This window comes from Thunnus albacares, chromosome 7 (assembly GCF_914725855.1).
Source record: "Thunnus albacares chromosome 7, fThuAlb1.1, whole genome shotgun sequence".
In the NCBI taxonomy this organism is placed as follows: Eukaryota; Metazoa; Chordata; class Actinopteri; order Scombriformes; family Scombridae; genus Thunnus; species Thunnus albacares.
The window spans coordinates 34,545,172-34,572,248 of NC_058112.1; the positions used below are offsets into that span (position 1 = coordinate 34,545,172).

At 39.0% G+C, this 27,077-nt stretch overlaps 1 protein-coding gene across 1 annotated transcript; it reads right to left on the reverse strand.

Moving 5' to 3' along the window:
- Positions 1 to 4,329: 4,329 nt before the first annotated feature.
- On the reverse strand, positions 4,330 to 26,858 carry LOC122985163 (GRAM domain-containing protein 4-like). The gene is made up of 19 exons (XM_044355622.1): positions 26,657 to 26,858; positions 22,905 to 23,139; positions 21,679 to 21,784; positions 18,086 to 18,203; positions 17,921 to 17,988; positions 17,440 to 17,572; positions 16,624 to 16,649; positions 16,268 to 16,359; positions 16,030 to 16,121; positions 14,553 to 14,601; positions 13,938 to 14,009; positions 13,739 to 13,782; positions 13,499 to 13,608; positions 12,129 to 12,283; positions 9,550 to 9,697; positions 8,426 to 8,519; positions 7,707 to 7,797; positions 6,437 to 6,505; positions 4,330 to 4,967 (listed from the first exon to the last, which is right to left on the reverse strand). The coding sequence occupies exons 2-19, from the start codon at positions 23,088 to 23,090 to the stop codon at positions 4,860 to 4,862; spliced, it is 1,761 nt and encodes a 586-aa protein (XP_044211557.1). The 5' UTR covers positions 23,091 to 23,139; positions 26,657 to 26,858; the 3' UTR covers positions 4,330 to 4,859.
- Between the last annotated feature and the right edge of the window lie 219 nt (positions 26,859 to 27,077).

The window sequence follows — 27,077 nt, forward strand, 5'->3', positions numbered from 1 at the left end:
AGAAAAAATGAAACCAAATTAAGGTGTTTTTAATGATTTCATTTTTAGAGTCCAGGTGTAACTTCCGTACAGTGAAACAGGACAGACAGGCGGGACGTAACGTTGGGAGGGATTTGATTTAAACCTTGAACAGTGGTCGTCTCATCATGAATCTCAGCGAATCTGTGCCGCTAAAAGTTGAAGATTGATTGATGGGTGGATGTCATGATATTATTGGTTGATATTGATCGGTTCAAGTAAGCACATGTCATATTTTGTTTTACAGGAAGAATTTTAATATAAGAATACAAAGAAATAGATTGGCATATATTGTTAAATTGGTGCACAATATGATCCGGGATGTGATCTAAAAGGGTTAAAACAGCATTTTTCATTTCATCTCAACTTTAATGTTCATCAGAATATTTGTGTGTTTACACTAAGAGAGAAGAGACGCAGAGGAATAAATCAATCTGCAGACAGTTGGATGTTGACACCAACAACAAAAACAACAACAACAGGAGACTGTCTGTGTTCTGAGGTTTGATTTTACTGAAATTAAAAAAAAATGTACATCACATTTTTTACAACAGCAATCATTTCACTTAAAAACTTTACACCTGTTTGTACAATGACACCATTTTATAAAAGCCGTAAAATCCAAAAGACTCAACATGTCGCGAAAAAACCAAACCTGAGAAACAAACAAACAAATGGAGGAAAACGAAGAGTTAAAGCAGAGACAGTAGACAGCAGAACGAGTAAAAGAAAACGCGAATGAGGCAACTTGGCATCAACAGCTGGCATTAATATAGCAACAATGAAAACAGTAGAAACTTTTTTAAAATAAAAAAAGATGAAACAGTTTGCAGCCTCATCACACCAGAAACCTTTGAGAGAAAGAAAGATTTATTAACACAGTGTTTGATAAAATGTGTTCAAGGAGAAAAAAAAAACTTTCATAATTTCGGTGATTTAGCTGAAAGAGCAGCATCCTCCATTCTCAACAAAAAGTAAAATTTTGAGAGAAGTAGATCTCTGCTCTTGCTCAGCATCACAATTTATTGATCACACTAATGTTTGGGTCCCTCTGGAACTTCGTCGAGAGCAGTGAGTCCTGACAAAATGTTAGTATGATCAATAAATAATCAATAAAGTGTGATGTTGAGCGAGAGCGGAGTGCAGGATCTACTTTTTTCAAGACTGAAGTGATACTTTCCAACATTCCTGCATCAGAGAAAACTGGATGTGTGAATATCTCCTTTGAAAAAAGTAAAATTTGTAATGATTTCACTGAAATGAAGTGAAGTGTGTGAAATAAGTGATAAATGCTGATAGTTAATACATTCTGTTCATAATAATTGAACTAAATCCCCAAAGAATCAAACAAAAAACAAAAATAAATTGAAAGTAAATAAAATTATATTGAAACCAAAAAACGCTTTTAATATGACACAAATTTAATCCCACAGGAAAAAAAACAGTTATAGACGACATGAAGAGCAGAAAGAGGAACATTATCGTGTAACCGACACAGCTGCTCTTTAGCCAACAAGCTAACTATTTATCAGGCTGCTAAAAAAGTTGTTACCTCGTTTCAGAAATAACAACTTTTTTACAAATCAGAAAAAGCTCTTAGCCTCTTAGCTTTTTGGCTATGACGTAAGCTAAAAGATAACTGAACTGTTGTTAGAATAATTTGCTTTTACTTCATTGTGTTTAGTTTTAGCCGATTAGCTTTAAGCTAGGAAAACAAAGTTAAAATAACAAATTGGGAGAAATATATATTCACCTCAAAGTTTTGCTTCTTTTTTTTTTTAGCGTTAGCTTTGCTTACAGATTGTGAAAGAAAGTCAAACTAAGACTAGACAAAAATCTCAGCGTCACTCTGTCGTTTCTGTTTTCTGAGCTTTAGCATCTTTGCTTTTAGTTAGAAGACAAAAACAAAGCTAAATGAAAACGTCCAAAAAAAATCAACATACTGTAATATTAACTGACTGTAAGGCTTAGTAAGTACAATACAGATGATTCCTATACTGTTAATGAAGTTTTCAGTTCCCTGAAGACACTGTTTTAAACACGATAATAATGCAAATAACACTAAAAACAACAGATTCAAATGTTTAGTCCAACATATATGTGGAATATGTTCAGACATGGCGGGGCGGTCTCACTGTAAGAAACTAGACTTTAAAGCTGCAGTAGTTGATTTGAACATACACAACGCCAAACCTTCTGCCTCCACCGCCTCCCACAGCCCGTTTCCCCGCCACACAATCCCACCAGCCCGGCGGCGGCGGCGACGGCGATATGAAGCTCGAGGCCGTCATGGAGAACCTGCAGCGCGGCGGAGAAGGAGAAAGACCTTCGCTCCACGGTGGAGGCCCGGATACACCAACGAGCCCCTGACGCTGTGATTGGCTGGTTACATGCTAGCTAAACCTGATTGGTTGTTTGATTCAGATTAGTTTTTTTAAAAACTAAATATAAAGGGGCGAGCGCTCACAGACTCACATTTTCTTTTAAAGAAACCTTCAGTTAAATATTGTTAGGTGGTCAAAATTAGTTATTTTAACCAAAATTATGATGAAATAATATTTCCTACTGCAGCTTTAAAGTAGAGCTGAAAAACAATTAGTCCATCTACATTCAATTCATTATTTTTCGAGCAAAAATATTAAAAAAAAAAAAAACTTTCTCTACCTCCAGCTTCTCTGATTCGCTGCTTTTCTCCGTTCTGTAGAACTGAAATGTTGGTCAGACAAAACAAGACATTTGATGGCATCACCTTGTAACTGACATATTTCTTTATTTTCTGAGGTATTTTTAGACCAAAGGATTAATTGAGGAAATATCAGCAATTGGCAACATTAGACTGATGATGAAAATAATCAATAGTTGCAGCCCTCCTTTATTCCAGGGCTGCAGATAATAGTTTAGTCCATAAAATGCCAGAAAACTGTTAAAAATGTCCAAGTTTTGTCTAACTGAAGAGTGCATGATGATATAAAACTGAGAAAAGCTGCAACCAGATGATTGAGAGTCTGATGACTTAAATGATTAATCGATTATCAAAAATGTTATTAAGTAATAATTTAAAGTAATAATAAGTAATAATGATTGAACTGAATTTAGATAACCAGACTGAACAAACTGTGTTAAAGCCAAACGTAGCGTTTTCTGTCAGAACAAAACATGTAGAAAAAATAACCTGCATATGTTTCACATTTAAAGCCTACATGTGAAGGATTATTAATGTGAAACATCTGTGCAGGAAGTGTTGAGCTTCACTAAAGAGAAAAGCTTAAAAAAAAAACTACAAAGTAGAAGCTGTTTGAGTTTCAGTGTTTTCAGCAGAGTGGTGAGCACGACACCAGTCTGATGACGTCAGTGTACATAGTGGAAATGTACATTATACTGACGTCAGACGTTACAGTCCCAGTAACTCCACCACTCCTCAGTGTTTTTACAGATCTTGATTTGTTTGTTCTGACCGTTCTTTGAGAATTTACAGTAAATGAACGACTCTGTCCACACTGAACCAGTAAACACATCTTATCCTCCCTCCGGTCACTGTGCGAGTGCTGCAGTTACCGGCTGGACCCAGACGCCCGGTCCGCCTCCTCTGAGCGGAGAGAGAGCGAGCCGGCCGTCCTGCCCGTCACACAGCTGGCGAGGAGGCGATGTGTCCGGACGCTGAGTATACCGTTTCTTCTTCACTGGTTTTCTGTGGCTGACTTGCTGTACTGTCCTGTCCGCACATGCCCAGTAGGAGGAGAATTACACGTTTTGGCGTTTTAATGTGGACGGATGTATTTGTAGAAATTAGCTGAAACTCCTGCTGTGGATGCATTTTAGATTTATTCACAATTATTCAAGTGTGTCTTAAACCAACAGTCAGGAGTCCAAATGAACATTAAAGCTGTTTTTCTTGCTGTAATCATTCCTCCTGTTCATACTGACCATTAGAAGATCCCTTCATAATGACCTTACAATGGAAGTGATGGAGGACAAAATCCACAGTCCTCCTTCTGTGCAAAAAATGTATTTAAAAGTTTATCTGAAGCTAATATGAAGCTTCAGCGTCCAAATGAGTCAAATCAAGTAGTTATCTTTCAACGCTACAGTCTTTTTAGTGCCAAAGTTCCTCTTTTTGTTACTATACTTCCACCTGCAGCTCAACAGGGAAACACAAAGACTGTAAATGTGTCAGATATCCACTTGATATGACTAACTCAGACTGATGAAGCGGAATAGAAGCTTCACACAGACTTTTAAATGACTGTGTGGACACACTGTGGATTTTGGCCTCCATCACTTCCATTAAAGCACATTTGAAGGATGTTTTAATATCCAGTATGAACAGGAGGAATGATTACATTAATGTTACTATGGAAACCTGACTGCTGGTTTAACACACACTTGAAAGATGGTGAACCGTCCTTTAATGTAGACTAAAAATTAGACATTAGCTATATTCCAAAGCGCTGTTTTCGAAGAGAAACACGCCGTGTTTTGTTGTATTTCTTCTTCTTCCTTCTCCAATGAAACGCTGCGTTACTGCCACCATCTGTGTTGTCAGTGATATGACGATATTTTTTACAAAACTCTGTTTTCGGGGAGAAAAACATTTTAGTCTGGACGGAGGCCGAAACAGAGAGAAAAAGACGTGTTTACCAATTTAGTCGGCTTAGTGAGGACCTGGTTTCAGACATGACACAAAGTTTGTTGGAGCTTTCTGTAAAACTTGTGATTGGTTGTGGATCAGCTGATTCAATCACTGATTTAATATCCTTGAATTGTTTCGTTTGATGACTGATGAGATCGCCCCCCGATCAGTCAGCAGCTGTTTGTCACTGGTGATAAAGAGTTCAGTGTTATTATGTTTCTGGGTTGGTGGCTGTAGCCATGGCAACAATCTTCATGTATTGAGTGAAGATGGCGTCGAAGGCCTCGTCTCTGTGCATCATCGCTCCAAACACCATCGGCTGTAACAGAACAGAGGAAGATATGACTCTCCGCCCGGGTGTTTCACTAAACATCAGAGTTAACACGTTTCAACTAGACGACAGCACGCAGTCTGACAATCCTACAGTGTTTTATCATGAAAAGGTTCAGGCGGATTTCTGAAGGACATTCGGAGACTCCTTGTTCTTATAAACGTCTTCCTGGTTACAACCAAACCACAAGAAAGGGAAACAGGGCCAAATGGCGGACAGTGTTCTAGCAGAGTTAATGACGTTAAATACGACTCCCAAGGTGCATTTTGCCCAGAAACATCCAATCATCACGTACGCTGCTAACGGCGAGCTAACGTGATTTTACAGTCTTCAGATTAAATCAGTTCACTTTTAATTTCTGGGTCATTTTTTTAAAGATTCAGTTACTGAATCTTAAAAAAAAAAATCTTATCTAAAACTTAAAAGCCAAAAGGTTGAGATTATTTCACGTATCAACTTGTTTAAATGTTGTTTTCCTGACTGTCTTGTTTCAGGACACTGACGCGCTTTTCTAGAAAAAGTCTGAAACAGGAAACTGACCTGAGAACAGATGAATGACATCACCACAGGATCAACTGATCCAGGCTTAATGAAGTTTAAGACTGATATCAGAAATTGTCTTCAAAATGTTCAAGATTATTATTTTTGTACATATTTTAAGAAAATAATTTAATAGTAAATAAAGCAAAATCTTGTACAAAATGTATAAAATCATTTTTTCCAGTTTTTCAGTAAGCGAAGAAGTAAGAAGCGTTTTGAATTCCTAACGCTCTGATTTGTGTCAATAACAGGCAGCAACACCAGCCGAGGCTCATGGGTATTGTAGTATTTTTAGTGGTCCAACAAAATGATCCAACATAAACCTATATGATATAAACCATGAGGAATATAGAGGATAAAGTTTGAAGAAGTGTTTGAAATGGGAATATCCCATTTCAGACTCTCCTGGATGACGTAACGATCCCACTGGTTTATATTCTGACGCCAGTTTACATTATTTACACTTCGTTTCTGACAAATCAGATTTTTGTCTGTGATTTTGGTGTATGGCTGAGAATAATACAATACCCATGAGTCCTAGCTGCTGTCGCTATGGAGAAGAACTCATGGGGCGCGAATCAGAGTGTAAAGAATTCAAAATGCTTCGCTGCTGAAGCAAAACATGTCACCACAGTTACTGAACCGAATTTTAAGCTCTCTGATTGGCTGTTTCTTGCTGAAATGCACCTTGGGAGTCATAATTAACTTCTACCCCAACATTTTCATGTCCACAGTCTTGTAGCGTCGACTTTTTACTAAAGAACCAGATATTTTCTAACACAGTTGTTCATCTTTTTCTTCTGATGATTCAACCACTGACAGTCACATAACAGTCTGAGAGAAGAATTAAAATATCTCCTCCCACTTCTAAACTTTACTCCAGGTGAACATCAGAGCCCCTCCCACTGAGCTCTTACCTTCAGGGTGGATGGTGTTGCTATGGAGATACCCATCCCAGAACCAGGCAGCACTGACAACACTTTGTACTGTGAGGGACAGAGAAGAAGACACTTAAACTCTTTATTTGCATGAATCGGCATTAGTCACAAGTAAATAAAAATAATAAAAGAAACACTGTTTGTACTGCTGCTTTCTTTTAATCTAATTAATCTAATTTAAACTAGTATTTGATGTTTGGGTGTGATAATGGACAAACTGACATGGAAATCTCATACAACATATGTAAAAACAAAGGTGCCCAAGAATATTTCTGGTAAAAAGCAAAGAAAGTGTTAAATGACTGGAGGTGTGGATCAACGCGTACATGAGCAACATAAAGTCACTGTTTATATTACAGAGAAGAGCAGTAAGACTTATATATCAGGTGGATTCATGGGGACACATCAACACACTGTTTATTAGGTCAGAACTGATGACACTTAAAGATCTGGTTGAGACATTATTACTTATGTAAAGAACAAAAAAACAGACAGAAAACTTACACCAGTTGTTTGTTTTTAGCTCCGAGGACGAGAACCATAAAAGGAAGTTTAATGTTAAGCCTCAGTATGCGCCGACCACTTTAAAGCAGATGTATTTCAGTAAGTGGCGTCAAACTGAGGACGATTTTGTTCAAATATTTTTCAGTTCAATAAAATGTGAAGAGAAAGAATAATTAGACGATATGAAGCTGACAAACAACAGTTTTTCTTAACTGAAAGTAAATTTTTGTGTCTGGCTTTGGATCTTTTTTTTCTCATGTCTTGTAAGTGATGTTTGTTCAGTAACTGGAAATAACAAACCGTCTGTTTCTAATGTTTATCAGTGTTTTGAGTCCCGTAATGTAAGATTTTCTTCTCCTGCTGCTTTTCAGTCACGGATGCGTAAAAGGAAACTGAGATGTATTTTATTCATGAATATAAATTTATTTATTTATACATTGGCTCTTCAATCTACTGTAAAGTCGTTATCTGCAGTAGTTTTTACTGTGTATCTTTATTATTTATCTTATTTTTACTGTGTACAGTTACTTTTGTGGTATTATCCTGAGCCTCATCTTCAGCATTTCATTCAAATGATGAATAATGTTGAACTTGAACTTGAAAACGTGACAGTGAAACGAGAGCAAACGTAAACCAAACACTGATTAACCTGAAGGATGAATCAATGATCAATAACAGCGATTACAGATCAAGTCAGATGGAATATATATAAACACAGAAAGCAGGCAGCAGAGACTCTTTGCACCTTCTGGATGTCGGTGATGTCGAGCAGTTTGATGACCTTGTTCCTCTTGGAGGATCCAGACCTGGAGCTGGAGCTCTCGAAACACAAGTAACTGAGGAGACAGAAGAGAAGCAGTTAAAAGACCAGACGCAGCAGGATGTCAGGACGCACGCTGCCGCCGGATGCCAGCAGTCAAACATGTAGATTTACTGCCGAGCTCACACTGATCATGTTCTAACCATGAAAACAGAAACTATTACTACAACAGAAATGAGACTAATACTAAAAACAGAATGTGAAACTTTAACGTGAGAACTAGACATCAGAACTGTGTCACATGACGTTGATCTCTGTTCAGTCGTATTCACACTAGAATAAATTGTCTCTGTGTGTTTATGAAGCAGATTAATAAAGTTTCGGGGGTGAGCACAGATTTTTCTCTTCAGTTGACACATTTTCAACTCACACAGATGCGTCTTTGTCTCAGTTTGTGCCGCTCAGACGATACCACACATCTAATCGTGCATCCGAACATCTTTCACGTACACAAGCAATCAAACCGCCTCTAAAATGAGCCTCCGCTCCTCAACACACCTGTACAATTCACTCACATGCTGCTACAAGAACACAGCAGGACCTAAACCACAACATCTTTAAATATTAAGACACAAGTTTGTGACCTCAGTCAGACCTGCAGAGAAAAACAAAGTTGATCTTTGGACAGGAAGTGGAAGACTCACTTCTCGGTGACGTAGAGGACTCCGTTGCGGATGTAGTCTGTTGGCGTCTTCCTGTCTCTGTTGATGAGGCAGCAGCGCCAACCGTTCTCACACACTGAAACAGCAACACACACCTGGTCAGACAACAGTTTACCTGCTGCAGAGCGCTGTCACCATGGCAACCACAGCCAGAGCCAGCAGTGGAGGAAGTACTCTGATCCTTTACTGCAGTAAAAGTACCAATACAGCAATGTACAAATACTTTCACCAGGTCATGTGGGTTAAAAGTCTTTACTTTTCTAAAAATAGACTTGATGAAAACCTGGAAATTAATTTGTTTTACACACAAACTCATCAAGAGTTTTCAATTTACTAATTGAAATTCAAGTGAATGGACCCAAAACTTGCATGATTTTGATGACACAGGTGTGAGCGAGACAGACATGTCTCACCCTGCAGAAAACTCTCATCCTCACACTGTTGAGATTTGATGTTTCGCTGTGACAGAGGAAGTTGCTATAACTTTATTGTACATGCTCCAAACTTCTCCCGGCCTGAACACGTCTACATGACAATATTCCATCAGTGATGTAAACTGGCTGAATAGCGCCCCCTACGAAATTTCAGTAAAGCAGCCCCAGCAGCAGGCAAAACAGTGGACAAAGGAAGTGATGTTTATCTCCTTCTTACACTGTCTGAAAACATCTACGAACACATCTACATGCCCGTGACAGAAGCCCTGCGATTGCACCGCAGCCTGACGTGTGCGGAGGCGCGAGGGCCCGTTCAACGCTGCTTGCAGCTTTAATTATATATGACATCATTAGATTATTAATAGTGAAGCATCAGTGTTAGAGCAGCATGTTACTGTTGTAGCTGCTGGAGGTGGAGCTAGTTTACACTACTTTATATACAGTTAGCTAGTTTAGTCCAGTGGTTCCCAACCTAGGGGTGGGGCCCCTCCAAAGGGTCAGCAGATAAATCTGAGGGGTGGTGAGATGATTAATGGGAGAGGAAAGAAGAAAAAACTAAGTTCTGATACACAAATCTGTTTTCAGTTTTTGGACTTTTTCTCTAATCTTTGATTTTTGCTGAAATATTGGATCATTTGAACATTTACAGTACTTGACCACTGAGGTGTATACCTGGCAGGGGCCGCTCACTCTCCGGCAGGTTGAACACCTCGTGGAAGGCTCCTCTCTTGGTGCTGTAGTATCGTCCTCCCTCGTCGTCCCGGCTCACTCCCAGAGGAGCTGCAGCACTGACGCTGCCTCGGCCCCCCGCAGCAGCAACCTGGACCAGACGGAGGGGGGGGGGGGGCGCAAGTAAAAAGAGTGTCTGTGCTGAAAAGTATCTCAGTACATTTACTCAAGTAAGTACTTACTTGAGTATTTCCATGTGATGCTACTTTCTACATTTCAGAGGGAAATATTGTACTTTCTACTCCACTACATTTATTTACAGCTTTAGTTACTTTTCAGATGAAGATTTGACACAATTAAGGAATATTACACAAGAGAGTGTGCTTCACCGTCATCGTTGGTATGACAGTGATGTGCTCAGGAACGAGGCGCTTGCAACAGGTTCCATTACACCTTCATGTAATATTACTTAAATATATCAGTCAGAGGGACCAAACCACTACTTTTACTGCAATACTTTAACTACATCAAGCTCATAATACTTATGTACTTTTACTACAGTAGGATTATTTATGCCGAGTATTTTTACTTTGCTCTGTTGGTACTTTGAGGATCTGAATATTTCTTCCACCACTCAAAGAATGACATTTGTTATTTTTAGCCAGTAAAAGAATTTTTACACTCTATGTAAATGAACTTTGAGTATAAAATGCAGCTTCTCAGTGTTCAGGGCAACAAACACCTGCAGCGTCTCCAGAAACATTTCCTTCCTCTGCTGCTGCTGCCTGAAAGGACAGTTTACTGTCATGTGTTCAGAGCAACTAATGTGAGTAAAGTCCTGATTGAGAATTAAGTTTTAAAAACAGTAGAAACTCCCAGAAACGAGAAATAAAAACCAAAAAGTTCAGTTAAGCAAAAATTTAGAAACAGACACACGACACCAAACTACATAACTCTGGTAAAAACAAACCTGAAAATTTGGGGAAAACTCTGAAAACTCTATGAGGACGTGACGTCCTGACGGCGGCGCTAGAGGGAAGCTGATGGACGCCGCTACTACGTCTCTAACTACAGAACTCACTACTGACTCTACACTGAACTCACGGCAGCCTCCTACCTGCTCACACTCAGACGGCTGAGAGAGAAAAGCACAACAAACACAACAACTGAAACCAGACAGACCACAGAGCAGCTGATGGAACCAGTAAGAACCAGTAACACACTGGTGCTGATGTTAGTGTGCAGAGGACAACAAGTCCGAGCAGACGTCTCTTTAGTTTCAGTTAATTCTGTTTCATCTTAAACTAAAAACATTTCATGGACTTTTTGAACATTTTGAAGCTGCAGTTTTTATTTCTCTTCATATTTATAATAACTTTAGATTCGGCCAGTTAAAGTTCAACCAGTTTTTTTCAGCACTATTGTCGTGAAAACACAACCCGATATGTTTTTAATATGTTTAATTTGTTTATTTATTTATTTTAATTAATTCAAGAATCAAACTGTTTTATTGAACAGCCTTTGGGTTCCATCTGAGAGCAGATGGCATCACTTCATTAGTAACTAAGTGAAGTTATGTTGATATTGATTTGGCAAAAAAGTTTATAAGAGGTTAACAGGTCGTATTTATTTACATGATCTACTGTAGATTTATGAAGAATAATGCAGATGAAATCATCTATAAAAGGGAAAACTTCAGCTTTTGTTACGGGGCCAAATATTTTTGTTGGAGGGCCAGATTTGGCCCACGGGCCACTATTTGCCTTCCACTGGCGTAGATGATGAGATTAATTAAAGATTAATCTTGTTGAACAAACAGATGGACGCAAAAAAAAACTGAGTCGAGAACCTCCGATGAAAATTTACTAGAATTTAAGAAGATTAGAGGCTGAAAATAATCTGAGTCTGTGTTTCCAGTTTTAAACTGACAAAATAATCACACTTCAAAAATATCTACTTTATTTGTTCCGTATGTTCTATGATGTTCTACATGGTCTATATGTTCCAGATGTTCTATATGTTTGTATGTTCTGTGTTCGTATGTTCTATACGTTCTATACGTTCTATATGCTCCATATGTTCTATACGTTCTATATGTTCTATATGTTCCATATGTTCTATATGTTCTATATGTTCTATATGTTCTATATGCTCCATATATTCTATATGTTCCATATGTTCTATATGTTCTATATGTTCTATATGCTCCATATATTCTATATGTTCCATATGTTCTATATGTTCTATATGTTCTATATGCTCCATATATTCTATATGTTCCATATGTTCTATATGTTTGTATGTTCTATATGTTCCATATGTTCTATATGTTTGTATGTTCTATATGTTCCATATGTTCTGTATGTTCTATATGCTCCATATGTTCGGTATGTTCTATACGTTCTATACGTTCTATATGTTCTATATGCTCCATATATTCTATATGTTCCATATGTTCTATATGTTTGTATGTTCTATATGTTCCATATGTTCTGTATGTTCTATATGTTCCATATGTTCTGTATGTTCTATATGTTCCATATGTTCTGTATGTTCTATACGTTCTAGGAGCTGGAACCGACCCGTCTGCTCAGCGTGCTGCTGCTGCGTTCCTTCAGCTGCAGGTCGGTGGGTAAACTGGTCCAGATGATGTACGGAGTGTCGAAGCGCTGCCTCAGCTTGGGACAACTCTTAAAGATGAAGTCGATGATGAAGAACTTAATACCTGCATACACACCTGTGAAGGAGGAGGAGGAGGAAGAGGAGGAGGAAGAGGAGGAGGAAGAAGATGCTGATCAGTGAATGACTGAATGTAAGCTGAACTCTTCAGGCTGTCAGATGATGGAGGATCATTATCTGACATTTTATCTACAACTACTTCATAAGTTGATAATATGTCAAAATCACTTAATGAAGCTTATTTAAAGTTTATCTGAAGCTAATATGAAGCTTCAGCGTCCAAATGAGTCAAATCAAGTAGATATCTTTCAACGTTACAGTCTTTTTAGTGCCAAAGTTCCTCTTTTTGTTACTATACTTCCACCTGCAGCTCAACAGGGAAACACTGAATGATTACATTACTGTTACTATGGAAACCTGACTGCTGGTTTAACACACTGGAAACACTGGGAACTCGTCCTTTAATCCAGCAGGTTTCAAGTTTCTGTATCTGTTTGTTATAGAGTGGTGACTTCAAAGGAAAGAAAATCTATCAGTTGGATGATTTAATAATTAATCTGTAGTTGTTGATAGTGTAACTGGAATAAAACACACAGAACCATCATTTACAAGAGGAAACAGTTTATATATTAGAGTTTAAATAATGTATTTATGATCAACTTTTCATTTTTATATCATAGTTTATTGGATAATATTGAAAATAAAATGTTTCAACTTATTGATGCGTCACAATATCAATAGATGGGTTAATATGAAAAGTGTGTCTGAAATCACACATTCAGGTGTAATTAGATAAGAACTATAAATGAGAAAGTATTTAAAGGAACAAACCAACAGACTTTATAAAGTCACATGGAACAAATCTGGAAACTTTGAGATTATTGAGGGAAAGTTCAGTATGTAGTTAAAGCTGATGTTTGTTCCAGTTTGTGGAGTCAAACTGTAGAATTATCTGATTTTAAATGTAATGTTTAAGTTTAGTTGTGTGTTTTAACGTGTGCACGTCTTCAAAGGATGTTTGAACACTGAAAATAATGATGACGGTATAATATATATATATATATATATATATATATATATATATATATATATATATATATATATATATATATATATATATATATATATATATATATATATATGTATATATATATATGTATATATATATATACATATATATATACATATATATATATGTATATATATATGTATATATATATATATATACATATATATATACAGTATATATATGTGTTAATAATAAATTATTTACCTATGATGAATCCCAGCAGTTTGTACGGCAGCAGGCAGGAAGAGATGAAGGCCAACCACAGACCAACGTACAGCTTCTGAGTCAACTCAGGCTGAACCCATATGAACAGACTGCAAACACACACACACACACACACACACACACACACACACACACACACACACACACACACACACACACACTGTGTTAAGCAGATCTGGGACCATCAGTTCTGTCTGAAATGTGTGCAGACAAACTCACTTCTTTATTTTCTCCAGGATGTTGGCCATCCTCCCAAAAAGATTCTGTGAGGACGAAACAAAAAGCAAAATCAGTTGTTGTGAAACCTGTCGGGGCGGTGTTGGCGGTGTTGGCGGTGTTGGCGGTGTTGGCGGTGTTGGCGACGTTGGCGACGTTGGCGGCGGCGATGTAGAGCTTCTAACTGCTCGTCACGTCTCACCTGAGCTTTCTGAGCGACGTCCAGAACCAGCTGGAACTTCTCCGACACCGTCAGGTCTTCTTTAGGAGGCTCCTGGAGGACAGAGGAGGCAGAGCTGTGATGTCACATACTGACACCTGTCAATCAACCCAACACCTGATTATAAAGGTAAAGTTAATCAATCATTCATCAATCGCATCTGTCAAAACCATCATTAAACGTCACATTTATAACATGTTATGTTGCAACTTGTTCAGGATGTCGGGTCAGTTTGATTCTCTTTAAGGCTGCGACTAACCACCATTTTCTCAATTAATCAATTAGTTGTTTTGTTCATAAAATGTCAGAAAACAGATAAAAATGTTGATCAGTGTTTCTCAAAGATGACGTCATCAAATGTCTTGTTTTGTCCACAACTCAAAGATCTTCAGTTTACTGTAACAGAGACTAAAGAAAGCAGAAAATATTCATATTTAAGAAGCTGCAATCAGAGAATTTGGACGTTTTCTGCTTAAAAAAATGACTCAAACCGATAAATTGATCATCAAAACAGTTGGAAACTAATCGGTTCATCGTAGCAGCTCTAATTATTGTCATGTTCAAAGGTTTTACGCCTCCAGCTGTGAGATTTCTCACCTCGGGCTCCGAGACTTCAGGTACGATGCTCCACTGGATCCTCCAGCCTCTGAGAGCAATGCATCATGGGAACATACGGGTACATATGAGATCATTTCACATTCACTAAACATCTGTGTTCTTTAAAATGAGTGACGATGCTCTAAAACACAGAATCATCAGAAGGCTTCATGTGTGTCAGTATTGAAACAAGAACCGTTTCTGTGTAACTGAGTCACATGACTGAAGTACTTCACTCCATTTAACCCAGTAAACTACAGCTTTCAGGCAGGTAAACTGGGCTTAACATGCACTCAGGCTGGGACATGTTGTCTGTTATCACATATCAAATATATCTAAAAACAAGCACATCCACTCAGGGCGGTCAGGAAACTGAGTGTTTATAACTCTGGATTAATTCCTGCCATCTACTACCATCTACTACCATCTACTGCCACCTACTGCCATCTCCTGCCATCTCCTGCCACCTACTGCCGTCTACTGCCGTCTACTGCCGTCTACCGCCGTCTCCCGCCATCTACCGCCATCTTCCGCCATCTCCTGCCATCTCCTGCCATCTACTACCATATACTGCCATCTCCTACCATCTACTGGCCTTTCTGAGCCTGTAATGGAAGATATTTCGGCCCTATTGGATCGACAACGCCCCCTAGAAAATTAAGAAAATTGAGCCCCTCAATACAGATTGTTGTAGAAGAACGAAATTCGGTATGCTTATGCATGATGACCAGACGCACCAAAAAGTCTCTTGGACGCATACCCTAAGTCCAACAGGAAATCGGCCATTTTGGATCAAAGTTGCGATTTTGACACCGATTTAGTCATTTACAGCCTGCATACTTTAACGAACTCCTCCTAGAGATTTGATCTCACCGACTTCAAATTCAGTCAGTATCATCTACAGACCTGGGAGATGAAAAGTTATCAAAACGGTGAGTTTTCGACATTGCCAAGGGGGCGTGGCCAGGCAGTGAATTTCGATCCTTTGCCATGAAAATTGAAACTGCAATAACTCCGGCATACATGATCCCAAACCTTTTGTGCTTGAATAAAAACTCCTTATTTATCTTCTACTGGTCCTTTATGCAGCCCCTCAGTTCAGCCTCTGTCTGAAACAGGCCGTTTTAGCTCCTGTCTCTTTAAGCCCCGCCTCCTGATGAGCCCACTCTGTTCTGATTGGTCAGCTTCAGGAAGCTTCCTCCGGCTCCGGAGGCTACGTAAACAAACTATAGTAGCAGGATTTCACTTCTTTTTCTCCTTCTTTACTCCAAATGTCAACTTCTCAAATCCATCCGTACATGTTGGAGCTGAACAACACATGGAAACACCTTAGCAACCACCTTAGCAACCACCTTAGCAATCACTTTAGCAACAACCTTGGCAACCAAGGCTACAGAGCAGAAAACTATTTATGAGCATGTGCAACGAGAATTTTATTTTGTCTAATGTCATGGGAGTGGGCGGGGCTTGGGCTGACCTGGCGATGAGGTAATTCAAAGACAGGCGGAGGATGGCGAAGAACAGGAACATGGGGATGGTCCATCCGTGCCACGCCGCGTACATGTAGATCTGTGGAGAACACACACACACACACACACACACACACACACACACACACACACACACACACATTTTCTGATTCTTACTTTCATAAAATAAAACGCTCTGTGTGTGTGTGTGTGTGTGTGTGTGTGTGTGTGTGTGTGTGGACTCACAAAGAAGGCGATGGCCGACGTGTAGACGGAGTACCATCTGGATAAGGCAGAGAGGTTCCTCATGAAGTTGGTCACAGGTTTGAATCCTCGTTCTGGAAACAACAACAACAACAACAACAACTGACCAACTGACCAATCACAGGTGAGAATCTAATAATGCATGAGAAGTGTTATCCATCAGTATCCTACATGGCCAAAAGTATGTGGACACAGCTTTTGGTTGGTTGAGTCTTAATGCTCACAGTGATATTTCACACGATGCTGTGTTTGTGTTGTTTGTGTATCTGATGTATGAAAGCTGTGAACATGATGTGCTGTGTTGATCTAATAATAATAATAATACTAATAATACTCACTGAGCCGTCTCATGTTTTCAGTCAACCTGTCCATCAGAAACCAGAGAATCATTTAGATTTAAGACAAAAACAGATCTAATACAATGAAAAAACATTCAGTATTCAGTTACTTTAAGTTATTGTGTCAACGATGCAACTGTACAGTAGTTATGATTTTTCATTAATATTGTTAGAAATATATATTTTTTATCCCACAAGTAAAACATAATCAGAATGATGTGCAACCTGTTAACCTGCAACCACATAAATAAAGTTATTCAGTAAAAACCAGCAGTAGAAAGTAACTAAGTACTGTACTACAGTATAATTTTGAGGTACTTTACTTGAGTATTTCCATGTGATGCTACTTTACACTTCTACTCCACTACATTTATTTGACAGCTTTAGTTACTTTTCAGATCAATCATGTGAAACAGAGGATGTGGTCTATATCCTTCATATCTGTGATCATTTTAGACTCTATACAGATCTGTTTTTATCTTGACATTCATTTAAACGTTTTATGTTGATTAATGTCTTTGATTGAGTGGTGCATCTGTATACAGCACTTATAATAAATAAAGAGTTAAAACACTGAGTTGGGACATTTTGCATTATGATTACTTTTACTTTCAATACTTGAAGTTCATTTTGCAACAAATACTTTTATATGTTTACTTTTACTTGTAATAAAGTACTTGTATGTGGTGGTATTGCTATTTCTCTCAATACTTCTTCCACTGCTGTTAAAAGTGTCTTTCTGTTTTATTTCCAACAGATGACTCATAAATCAAAGTCTCGGTACTGTTTCTGGAGTTTCTGGACCTTCGTCCTCACCTCTTGGCGCTGAGCGGCTCCTCCGTCTCCACCGTCGTCTCCTCCGGCTGGAAGCGGAAGTCTTCGATGTAAACGCCAAAGCGATCGTAAAGCCATTTCAGGAAGCTGTTGGACAGAGTTTCCTTCTGTTTGTCTGAGCAGAAGAAAAGAAAAAGAGTCATTAACATTTTGACACAGTTATCCACTGAGATATGTGTCCGTATGTTGAAACGTTGTCCTGTATGAGAGACCCAAACCTATCTGGGAGGGAGGAAAGGAAACATGTTTGGGATAAACCAAATAATTCAAAAAGTTCAGAAACAAAATTAAATTGTAGAAAAACAGAATTCTGTCCAAATTCTCTGATTCAGCTTCTTAAATGTGAATATTTTCTGGTTTCTTTCGTCTCAATGACAGTAAACTGAAGATCTTTGAGTTGTGGACATTTGATGATACACCAGGAGGACATTTTATGGACCAAACACCTGTTTGTGCAGCTCACCTGTGCTGCTGACTGCAGGTGCAGGAGGGGGCGGAGCTTTAGGTGTCTGAGACGGTGAATCTTCAACTCTGTGAAGTGACCAGCAGACAGAAACATGATGGCGTCTGTCTCTAACAGACTCGTTAAATGAATAAAGTTTGTTTTGTTTTGTTTATTTATAACCACCTGGTCTTCAGGACTTCGTTGATCTTCTGTTCCAGGTCGGTGCATCTGCAGCGCTCCCTCTCCAGCTCCTGTTTCAGCGAATCGTTGGACTCCTCTCGCAGTTTCCTCAGCTCCTCCTCTGAAACAGATCACATGATCAGAGTCAGTGTCTCTCTGAAAGGAGACTGAACACTGCTGAGCGACGGAAAATGATCATCCAAGTTTTAAAACTGCAACCGGCACAGAGCATGAGGACGACAGTGAGGAGCAACAAACAATCATTTCAAGAAAATACTGAGATTGTTGTAAAAAGGTGCCATCAAAGACAAAACTTCCTCCACAAGCTGAACTCATGTGGAGTTAACAGGAGCATCTCATCCTACAACTGTAAAACATCCTTTATGTTTTAAACCATCTGCTGCTGTCGGTCCTTAAACATCTTCACTGTGATTGGTTCCCTGTGGACGACGCCTTCTGAGCGTTAAACAGTCTGAAGGAGAAAAACATTTGATCCTGATACAGTTCGTCTCTTTAGTCTCAGCATCTAACTTCCTGTACTGCAGTTTGTCCTTTATATTATTATTCAGTCTAAGTCTGTTCCTGTATCACATTATAAGCTTTGTGCTACTTTATATATTTCTGTATACTAAGAAAATACACAGGAAACACGTGTAAGTCATGTGATATCTTCTGTTGTCACAATAAAACAAAACTATAAATTTGAATTTCACTTTGTTGGTAAACTGACACATCTGAACCAGTCCATCTGAACCAGTCCATCTGAACCAGTCCATCTGAACCAGTCCATGACTAAACTGAGCTCTTCTATGTTCAGAAACAACATGTATTAATGTCTTTAAAGAAGCAGCCTTTACACCACTCAGGGGTTTCTGTTTTTAAAAGCAAATTGTTTTATTATTATTATTTATATTATTATTGTTTTATATTATTATTATTTGAGTCACCAGCTGCCACTGGTGTGGGGGTTGAATGCAGCTCATTTTTGTAGGATACATCAGAAAGGCCTATATACATACAGCACATTATATACAAACTTTGGATGAAGTTTGATGTTATTATCATTTATTTTACAATAATTTTAGGTCTTATATGTATAATTCATATATATTTATTTTGTACAAATATTTTAAAAATTAGAAAAAACCCGTCTAATAACAGCGTGCAGGTCGGGAGTCGTAGCGTAGCGAGGTTACATCTCTGTCTCCGTCTCTGTGTTTTTACAGACGTGTCTGACAGAGCTGAGCTTTGGCTGAGCGGTCGGTGCAGTCGTCTGTGGTCTGAGAGATCAGGGTTCAAGACCCGCAGTGGGATTCTTATTTTAACACTTTAATATCCTAAAATTAGAGAACAAACCCAGGATCGTTACTCCTATTTCCAGTTTTATTTGAATACAAATACTGAACTCTCTGCACATCCTGAGTATTCAGACCTTCACTTTTTACACACTTTTGGTTTTTTTTTTGTTTGGGTTACTGTGCAGATTGATTCTAAACCTGATCTTGTTATAGAGTTGTGAAGTACAGCTCACCTGTACACACAGATGTAGTGCAGCTGGAATATGTTCCATGAATACCAGGCGTTGTTTAACACAATTTAAAGGTTTATACTGCACTACTCGAAGGTAAAGCTAGGGGTGGTAAGATGATTAATGGGAGAGGAAAGAAGAAAAAACAAAGTTCTGATACACAAATCTGTTTTCAGTTTTTAGACTTTTTCTCTAATCTTTGATTTTTGCTGAAATATTGGATCATTTGAACATTTATTGAAATGAAAGCATGTGAGAAGTTTAGAGGGAAAAATCACTATTTGGTGGAGCTGTTAACAACTCATAGACATGTGAAATGTGACCCCGACTACACACTGCTTTTTGTAAGACGTCAAAAGACAAAAAGGTTGGAAACCACTGGTTTCATCTTTAACAATGTGTTGTATTTTAAAAGCTTGTTATATTATCCATTGTGTCAAATCTTCATCTGAAAAGTAACTAAAGCTGTCAAATAAATGTAGTGGAGTAGAAAGTACAATATTTCCCTCTGAAATGTAGAAAGTAGCATCACATGGAAATACTCAAGTAAAGTACAAGTACCTCTAAATTGTACTTAAGCACAGTACTTAAGTTAATGTACTTAGCTATTTTCCACTGCTGACAAAGTTCCTTCTTCACGGCTCTGTGTGTCAGTGAGGTCAGCAGGGTTATTAATAGCTCTGTGTGTGTTACATAAAGTACACAGATGCTTTATGTAACACACAATTAACACAAACACTTCCTGCACAGATTAAAGGGACACTTACTATGTTACATTTTAGAACATGAAAGTTCATTACTGACTTTGAGAACAGTCGTCCAGCAAAATCTTTTTCCAGAGCTTTCAACCGTGTTTAGATAGAGGGATGCTGACGCAGCCATCAAACAGAGCTGCGAATCTGGTTGAAATGATTCTCACCCATCACTTCCATTGTAAGGTCATTATGAAGGGATCTTCTAATGGTCAGTATGAACAGGAGGAATGATTACAACAAGAAACACAGCTTTAATGTTCATTTGAAGACTGACTGTTGGTTTAAGACACATGTGAAAAACTGAACTCCTCCTTCAGACTGTTCGAGACGCCTGTCAGATTGTAATCAATCGTAAATGAAAGCAGAGACGTGTCATCCATCTGCAGCTCTGCTGGTCTGAAAATGCAGCAAAGTCACACAAACTTCTTTCTCGTTTCATCTCCGTCGTTTTGTTTTTGTCTCATGGACGTATTAAAGTGAACAAGTGAGAACTTTATTCAAAGAACTGCACTCACAAAATGTCTCACTGGCCAGTGTATTCTGCAGTGGTAGAAAGTAATTAAGTACATTTACTCAAGTACTGCACGTAAGTACTTATACTTTACTTGAGTATTTCCATGTGATGCTACTTTATACTTCCACTCCACTACATTTATTTTACAGCTTTAGTTACTTTTCAGATCAATATCTTATGTGTAAAATATATGATCAGCTTATGTTCAGTTGTTTGTAGTTTGTAATATGCATTATTCTATAATAATAAGACTATCCAACAGTATAAGGTGTTAAAATTAGCTCAACCTTTCCAACGTTAAAATGCTGCCTTAATGTACACATCAATGAATCAGTATTAATATTCAAATGATGTGTATACACACGTATGATAAATATAAGACTCTAAATTGGACCATTTTGCATAATAAGTACTTTTACTTTTGATACTTTAAGTATATTTTGCAGAAAATACTTGTGTACTCTTACTTTTGTAAGTTTTGGTGCAGGACTTTTACTTGTAATGGAGTATTTTTATATTGTTTTACTGGTACTTTTAAGATCTTTTTAGGATCTGAATACTTCTTCCACCACTGGTTCTGTTTCATTTCATGCTGTATTCTGATTGGTTGGTTTGTAGTCGTGGTCGTAGCAGCAGTCACACTGAGATCCGGGACACTGTTTTGGATTGACGACCAAAGATTTGATCACATTTCTCTCATGAATGTCAACTTTATCTCGTACAGTATAAAAGGCCTTTTAGGTTCAGATGATTTATTTTAAGTTTTATAAAATAAAGTCAGCCAACACAGAATACTCACGTAAGAAGTGTTTCTCTAACAAGGCGATCTCTAGGTGAGCTTTGACCTCGTTCAGATCTGTCCTCGGTTCGTCCTGCAGAGCTGCAGAAAATGATCCTGGACCAGCCTGAGAGACAAACACACAGACAGAAACATGATATAACCAGACACCACAGAGGAGATGACACAACAACAGTGAAGTAAAATCAGGTACAAGACACTAAACTGAAATAAAACCTTTGATAAATATGAGCTGGTTGATTATGAGGTGTGACAGTGAACAGGGGTTTTATTCTGTGTGGGGTGCCACAGGGTTCAGTACTGGGTCCTCCTCTATTCACAGTCTCATTATAAATCTCATTCACTTGGCCAGTATCACCTACATAGAGTCACCCAACACAACAGTACATCATGATTCACAAATATTGTCTTATTTTTCATCCTGAATCTGTTTGTAAAAACAGAATAAGAATAAGATAATTAAAAATAAGAAATAAGAAATTCTACGTCTAATTCATAAAACATGTACAGAACCGTGATTCTTATAACCTACGTAAAAATCACAAAATAGTGGCTTATTTTATGTGATGCTCAGATAGTTTTTGCATCATCCTGGAGCAACCCGTTCTGTCATAAGATGACAAATATTAGAAATACTAAGTCGGGATATTTTACATGCAGTATTTTCTTTAGGAATTTAGATGACGTCTAACCTACGAACATTTTGGAAATAAGAAACACTGAGGAATCCAATCTAATTTGTTCATATGCACAAGATGACCCAATAACACTAAAAATTATTTAAAATAAATATAAATTAATTAAAAAATTAACAATTAATCAAACTAAATTTTCTCTTTGTCTGTTTATACAGAATTAAACTACACAAGTGCATAAGTAAAGTGAAATGTTTCAGAGACGATATAAATCAGTAGACATGAATCAGAAGAAGATGGAACAGTTCCAGCAGCACCGGTGGAAAGTAACCAAGTACATTTACTAAAGTACAATTCTAAGGTATTTTCTACTCCACTATATTCAGCTATAGTCATTTTCAAATCAAGATTTTATTAGAAAAACATGATAAGCTTTCAAAATGAACTGATATTGATAATCCTGCATCACAGTGTTTAGGCCTAAAACAATACATTTTGTCATATTAAATGTTTTTAAACGTAATCTTTTAGGGTTCAGGATAAAAAACAGACATTTGTCTTTAAACTCTGTGCTCAGGTGTGTTTGTGTACCTGAGCGTCACTCTGCAGCTCGCCCTCCGCCTCCCTCAGCTCCTCCGGCTCTCTGATGGAGCTGCGAGGTTTCATCACGGCGTCTTCGCTGCATTCTGTGTCGGACGTGTTGGGAGAATCGACCAGATCCAGGAACTCGTCCCGTCTCTGGCCACGAAACCGGATCTTGTCCAGACGCTTCAGCATGGTGGACGCTGCGGAGCCGGCCTCTATCTGAACATGGCCGACAGCAGCGCTGCAGAGACGGAGAGGAGAACGTGAAGAATCAAACACAAAACATCCAAACAGTGGTGCAAAGTAACTCAGTACATTTACTCAAGTACAGTTTTGAGGTACTTGTTCTTTACTTGAGTATTTATTTGACAGCTTTAATTACTTTTCAGGTGAAGATTTGACACAATGGATAATATAACAAGCTTTTAAAATACAACACATTGTTAACATCAAATCCCTCTTTGTGTTTCCTCGGACAGTGTTTCCCTGTTGAGCAGCGGAGGAAGTATAGTAACAAAAAGAGGGACTTTGGCACTAAAAAGAGTTGTGAGTTATTGAGTGTCGGGTCCTGCAGGAGGTGCAGGGTCGGTCTGGGGGGGGTCACAAGACGATAAACAAGTGAGGACAGATGAGGAAAATATATCCAGTGTGAGAAATGTGTTTATTTTTTCAGAATTGCTCTTATCTTTGATATTTTCATCTTGTGACATATTGGGTAGTTTTACGTCTTCAGGCCGTTAAAACATCTTCATAACAGTAGTTCAAGAACAGAAAATCCCTCTTTGCTTCAAGTCTAATAAACATACGTCACCTGAAGACTCACTGCTTTACACTCGATCACATTTAGGAAAGGACAGAGATAAACTGAACATTGCAGATGTGTTTTAACGTTTGATTTGTAATCATTAGAACATCTATAAGAGTTGTGACTGTTTGTTATAAATGTGATTTATAAGACATGTGAAATGTGTTTTCCTTTTAGAATACCATTTGCATTTTAGCCATTTTTACAAAAGAAAACAAAAGTGTTGATTACTCAGGGAATTCTTAAAAAATCAAGTTCCCAACATAAATTCTGCAAAGTGCTTTCATATTAATTTAATTTATTCATGTGATGTAACTGAACTGAGGTCACTTCTAACATCGTTGCAGCTCATTGTGACAGTGAGGAGACACATCGACGTGTCAACACGTCTTATTCTCCTGATGACTGACCTGAACATGAAGCTCCTTCAACACTAAGTGATCATAAAAGCTTTATTCATCCAGGCAGAGTCTGAGGCAGCCAATCAGACGCTCCACTGTGACGCCGTCATACTGTTTGTTCAGGGAGGAGACGCTGAAAACTGCTTTACAACAAGACTGTAAGTCTGCAGTCATGTTAGCAGCTCTGTGAGGATTTCAGCTGAATGCTGACATCAGCATTAATTGATTAGTCGATCGACTGAAAATTAATCTGCAGCTATTATGATCATTGAATTATCATTTTAGCCTTTTTTTAAGCAAATATTTGCTGGTTCCAGTTTCTCAAACGTGAATATTTGCTGTTTTTTTGTCTTCTCTGTTTGAATATCTTTCGTTCTGTATGTGCATCAGGCTACTGGTTGATCACAACAAGCAGACAGAAACATTCATGGAGAGAATTAACTGCAGATCTTTAGCAGGTGTGATGGTTACCATGTTCACATCGCATCTTTTACAGGTTTCCTTATTGGAGGTGCAGCCTTTCTTTATTATCTAGTGCCTTTATTAATTCTAACTGCTGGAAGGAACCATCAGTATTATCTTTTCTACATGAAGCCTTCATGTTTTCAGATGTTGTTTTCTCTCTGACTCTTCTTCTTTCTTCAGGTAAATTATTGGAGCTTTGCACCACAACAAGAGTGTTTTCCGTTAACTCTGCGGTCTTATTTCCATTGGTCAGAACAGGATAACTCCGCCCCCTCCCGTCCCCTCCCCTACCTCTCCCACCTGAATCATGCGTCTGATTGTATCTCAGATCCAGTGTGTCTCACTGTCTTCCTCACTGCTGCCTGCTTGTACTGAATCAAGTGTTGACAGTTACGAGTTCTTCTGACTAGTTTAAACACCTTATTTCTATTTCTGACTGCGTCCTTACACTCATCATCCCACCAAGGTGCTACTTCCCTCTTTGTACTGTCTTTACTTTCAGATTCTAATACAGTTGATATTATGTCTGTTGCTTTACTTTGCTGTCAAGTGTTTTTATGTTCATTCCATCATTTCTATCACTGTCTTCCAGAACTTTCTCAGAGATCCATTTCCCTCCTGTGTGTTCTCTATGATCAACAAGGCACCAGACTGATCACTTCCTGTGGTTACTTCTTGGCAAACTGTCTGATCACACACTGATGTTATGCTGTTTGATACAAATGTAAAATCAAGCACAGATTCTTTTCCTCAATTAACATCTAATTTAAACATACTAAATTATTTATCTATTACCTGATCACTAGCGTCTGTTCTGTCTTGCCCCCAGAACGTGTTATTAGCATGTTATTAGCATGTTATTAGCATGTTATTAACACCTGCAGGTTCTCACACTAATATTAAGGGAACTCCAGAAATCTCTCCCTTGCAACCACTGTATCTCTGTTCTCCATCTCTTTCAACCCTGGCCTCTTTTCCAGCAGTAGTCTTCCTCACCTGTTCTTCAGAGTCACACCCTGTTAACACGCCTCACCTCCTCCGCTCGGCCTCTCATCATCTCTATTATCTTTCTTTACTCCCTGCTCAGGTTTAGCAACTTGTTTTGTTCCGGTTTTAACATCCTTTGTAAGAACAAACAACGTTCAAAACGCGACTGACAAATGTGACACGTCTCCTCAAACACTGTAAAGACCAATCGGACAGGTATGTTTGACATGAAACAAACACTACAGAGAGAGACGCTCACGAGGACAGATACGTCCTCTCCGTCTCCCAGCACGTCTGCAGCACCTTCCTGTTGGATGCGACCTCCATCAGACCCCCATGCCCCCTTAGATCAGACCTCCATACCCCCTTAGACCAGACCTCCATACCCCCTTAGATCAGACCTCCATACCTCATTGGATCAGACCTCCATACCCCCTTAGATCAGACCTCCATACCTCATTGGATCAGACCTCCATACCCCCTTAGATCAGACCTCCATACCCCCTTAGATCAGACCTCTATACCTCATTAGATCAGACCTCCATACCCCCTTAGATCAGACCTCCATACCCCCTTACATCAGACCTCCATACCCCCTTAGATCAGACCTCCATACCCCCTTAGATCAGACCTCCATACCTCCTTAGATCGGACCCCCATACCCCCTTAGATGAGACCTCCATACCCCCTTACATCAGACCTCCATACCTCCTTAGATCGGACCCCCATGCCCCCTTAGATCAGACCTCCATGCCCCCTTAGATCAGACCTCCATGCCCCCTTAGATCAGACCTCCATGGCCCCTTAGATCAGACCTCCATCCCCCCCGACTGACCCGGTAACTGGTCACCAGTTGTTAGTGACGCAATCACAGTGGCGTCTCACCTGTTCACACACACACAGGAAGTTCAACCTGCTCCTAAACACACTCTTACAGCTCGAGCTTGTATCTTCCTGTTTTCATCAGCTGACCGAACTACAACCACAGACCCGGTCACTCGCTCAACCGGAACACCGGTCAGCACGCGGGGTCCGGGTTGGACACACCTGGACTCCTCAGGGGACCAGGTGTGTCCTGGAAGGGAGGAGAAGTTTCTCACCGTGAACAGAAGCACACTCTCCCTCCGTGTGTCTCTCCCGGAGGTCCGGACCCGCTTCAACCCGGACCCGCCTGCTCTCTGCCCCGCTGCGTCCCTCCGCTGCCCCGGCAGGTGGTCCAGGTGTCGGGAGGTAAGAACCGGGTCGTGTTTCTCCAGCTGACCGGACAACAATCAAAGCTGAGGGCGGGGTGACGTGCACCCGCTGAACACGGACGTGACGTCATTACGCAGCGCTCTTAAAGCGAACGTCTCCGTCCAGGCTGATTAATAATATAATAATATAATAATTATGTATATATCTATATAATTATATACAGTCTGTGTTGACTGACTCATCTGGTTTCAGTTGTAAGTTTGTTGTCAAATTTTGGTCAGATTTTAGTTTTCATTTCTATAATGATGTTAAACTTTCTGTTAAAGA